Source organism: Erigeron canadensis, chromosome 3 (assembly GCF_010389155.1).
Source record: "Erigeron canadensis isolate Cc75 chromosome 3, C_canadensis_v1, whole genome shotgun sequence".
Classification (NCBI taxonomy): domain Eukaryota; kingdom Viridiplantae; phylum Streptophyta; class Magnoliopsida; order Asterales; family Asteraceae; genus Erigeron; species Erigeron canadensis.
This window is the reverse complement of record NC_057763.1, coordinates 10,266,822-10,270,053: the sequence shown is the minus strand read 5'-3', so window position 1 is coordinate 10,270,053 and position 3,232 is coordinate 10,266,822. Positions and strand designations below refer to the sequence as shown.

At 39.1% G+C, this 3,232-nt stretch overlaps 1 protein-coding gene across 1 annotated transcript; it reads right to left on the bottom strand.

The window, feature by feature from the left end:
* Nucleotides 1-277: 277 nt before the first annotated feature.
* Nucleotides 278-2,793, bottom strand: LOC122591483. Its single transcript, XM_043763748.1, has 7 exons — nt 2,537-2,793; nt 2,012-2,483; nt 1,833-1,888; nt 1,620-1,774; nt 1,451-1,571; nt 849-1,347; nt 278-766 (listed from the first exon to the last, which is right to left on the bottom strand). The coding sequence occupies exons 1-7, from the start codon at nt 2,791-2,793 to the stop codon at nt 278-280; spliced, it is 2,049 nt and encodes a 682-aa protein (XP_043619683.1).
* Nucleotides 2,794-3,232: the final 439 nt, after the last annotated feature.

The window sequence follows — 3,232 nt, the reverse complement described above, 5'->3', positions numbered from 1 at the left end:
GGGCTTTATATACTTCCTATACAATTTACACTAGTCCCCCTTCCATACTTATGAGAAATACAAATAAGTACAAAATATTATAAACATTCAAATCAACTACTAGAAATTATATTTCTAACAGATGCATCGCAATACACGGTCATGTCTTCCACACCATCGGGTAGAACACGTACCGGGCCTTGACTCAAATTTTCTCGTAATTGTAGAAATGCAACTTCTTGTTCATTTCCCCATTCAAACTTGATGTTCCTCCGGATCAAATTCGTCAATGGTGAGGCTATCTTGGAGAAAAATCTTGGATAAAACGACGGTAATAACCCGCTAGACCAAGAAAACTTCGAATCTTCGATGGGTTCTTTGGTTGCTCCCATTTCATCACCGCGCTTATCTTGGCCGGGTCTACCTTAATTCCTTCATTATTAACAACATGACCAAGGAATTGTACTTCTCTTAGCCAAAATTCACATTTCGTAAATTTGGCATAAAGCTTCTCTTTGCGCAACGTCTCTAATACTTCACGTAAATGAACTTCATGATCGGATGAGCTATTAGAATAGATGAGAATATCGTCAATGAAAACGATCACTGATTTATCAAGCATGGGATGACAAACGCGGTTCATGAGGTCCATGAAAGCCGCGGGAGCATTTGTGAGACCAAAAGGCATGATAACAAATTCAAAATTACCATAGCGAGTATGGAAAGCGGTTTTAGGGATATCTTCATCACGCACTTTGAGTTGATAATAGCCCGAACAAAGATCTATCTTGGAAAAATACGAAGCTCCTTGAAGTTGGTCAAATTATATCATCGATTCTCGGCAATGGGTATTTATTCTTGATAGTTACTTTGTTAAGTTCCCGATAATCGATACGCATGCACATACTTCCATCTTTCTTTTTAACAAAGAGAATAGGTGCACCCCAAGGAGAATTACTAGGGCGAATGAACCCTTTTTCAAGCAATTCTTGGAGTTGCTTCATCATTTCTTGCATTTCCGATGGAGCTAAACGATAGGGAGATTTAGCAATGGGGATAGCCACCGGAATAAGATCAATAGAAAACTCAACTTTCCGTTCGGGAGGAATACCCGGCAAATCTTCGGGAAAGACATCGGCAAATTCACAAACAATTGGAATGTCCTCAATGGATAAAGGTTTCTTCTCAACATCAACGATGTCAGCAAGATAAGCGTGACATCCATGAGACAAGTAACGTTGGGCACGAGAAAAAGTACAAATGGATATAGGACGCTCATTTCTATCATCGTATACTACCAAGTCTTCACCCTTAGAAGTCTTCAAATAGATTGCTTTTTCGTCACACGCGATTTTGGCATTACAAGAGCTTAACCAATCCATACCCAAGATTATATCAAATTATCCTATTGGAGAAGGAATTAAGTTGGCTTGAAAGGTCCGTAGTGATCTTGATTTCACAATTTTTATACACATCTTTTACTATCTTTGTCCTACCATTTCCGAATTCAACTTGTAATGTACTATCTAAACTCGACTTAGACATCGGAATAACATGAATCATCCTAGTTGCAACAAAAGATCTATTCGCCCCTGAATCAAAAAGAATTCGCATAGGCACATTATATACAAGAAATGTACCTGTGACAACATCATCGACATTCTTAGCTTGCTCCACAGTAAGTTGAAAGGATCTTCCCTGTTGGTTTCCATGAGTCTGAGCATTCCTTAATTCTGCTTCTCTCCTCCTCTCCTTTTGTCTCTCTTCCTCGGTCAATTTAGGACATGAACATTTCCTATGACCTTATTCAAAGAACTTAAAACAAATGACGGGTTTAATGGGCCTTGCCTTACAATCCCGGCTCATATGGCCTGGTTTCCCACAATTGTAGCATGCTTTCTCCATTGACCTACAAGAACCAGTATGACTTTTCTTACAACTTTTACAAAAAGGAGCATTTCTTCATGCGGCACTACTACCGGAGCCACCATCTTGTTTGAATCTTTTGTTTGGAGAGTTATCTCCATCATACTTTCTCTAGATCACTGTCATCAACCCTTGATTGTTCGATCTCATAATCTCGGACCACATCGCACAACATGGAAAAGGACTCCATTTGGCGCAAACTGATTTTCTCCCTTAAACTCTTGTTTAACTTCAAGTAAAATTGTTCCTTCAACAATTGTTCATTCTCTAGGAATTCTGGATAGAATTGTGCCTTGTCAAGGAATTGAGCACAAAATTCCATCAAACTAAGAATTCCTTCAGAATCATTAAGGAATTCACTCCTTAATCTAGTCACCTCCGCCTCTGATCTAAATTCTTTGTAAAACATGGTTTTAAACTCGGGCCAATCAACATTGTCCAAAGCTCCCTTTTTAACTATCAACAAATTATCCCACCATCTTTTTGCCTTGTCTTGGAGCATACTCACGGTAAACACTACCTTGAGATCTTTAGGGCATTGGCTCGTACGAAAAGACCCCACAGTTTTCGACACCCATCTAGTGCATACAATGGGGTTACAATCACTGTGATATTCGGGAGGGTGACACACATCAAAATCCTTGAAAGTAAACTTCTTATTGTCAAATTTTTCCCCGTCACTTCCACCTCTTTCTCTTCCTCCTCCTTTTTGCCCTTACCCTTGCTATCCCTCTTTTCAAACTCCCTTTGAACATTCACTGCCACTTCATCTCGGATCATTTGGGCTATGTGATTATTCATAGCACCTTCCATTGTGTCATTCAACTTCTTAACTAGTAGAGGAGTATATTTTTCTAGTGCTCTCCCTATTTGATCCGAGATGTCCATGCTACCCTCGGGAAAGAGGACTTCCTCTTCGTTTCTCCTATTATGTTTGGTTTCTTCGTGATTGTGTTGTTATTCCATGCTATAATAAGAGTAGATAAACTGATTCAAACACATAACCTACCTCTATTCTACGAACTATAAGCCAACACCTATAACTTTATGCTAGACCGTTCCAAAGTTTGATGCGGTTGGTTTATAAAGTTGTTAGTACTTCAACCACAATAAGGCCGGCTTCTTATTGTTCTTTAATACTAGCAGGTTTATAAACTAACATCATCAAACACTCTTTTGGGTCCCATATAAAATTTTCGAACACCTAAGGTCGAGTCTCGTCTAAGGTTTAAGTCTAGGCACTCTCTAAACAAGGGAATACCTAAATCCCTTAAACCTTGGCTCTGGTACCACTTGAAACGCACTACTCAATTTAAAAGAGATAAGA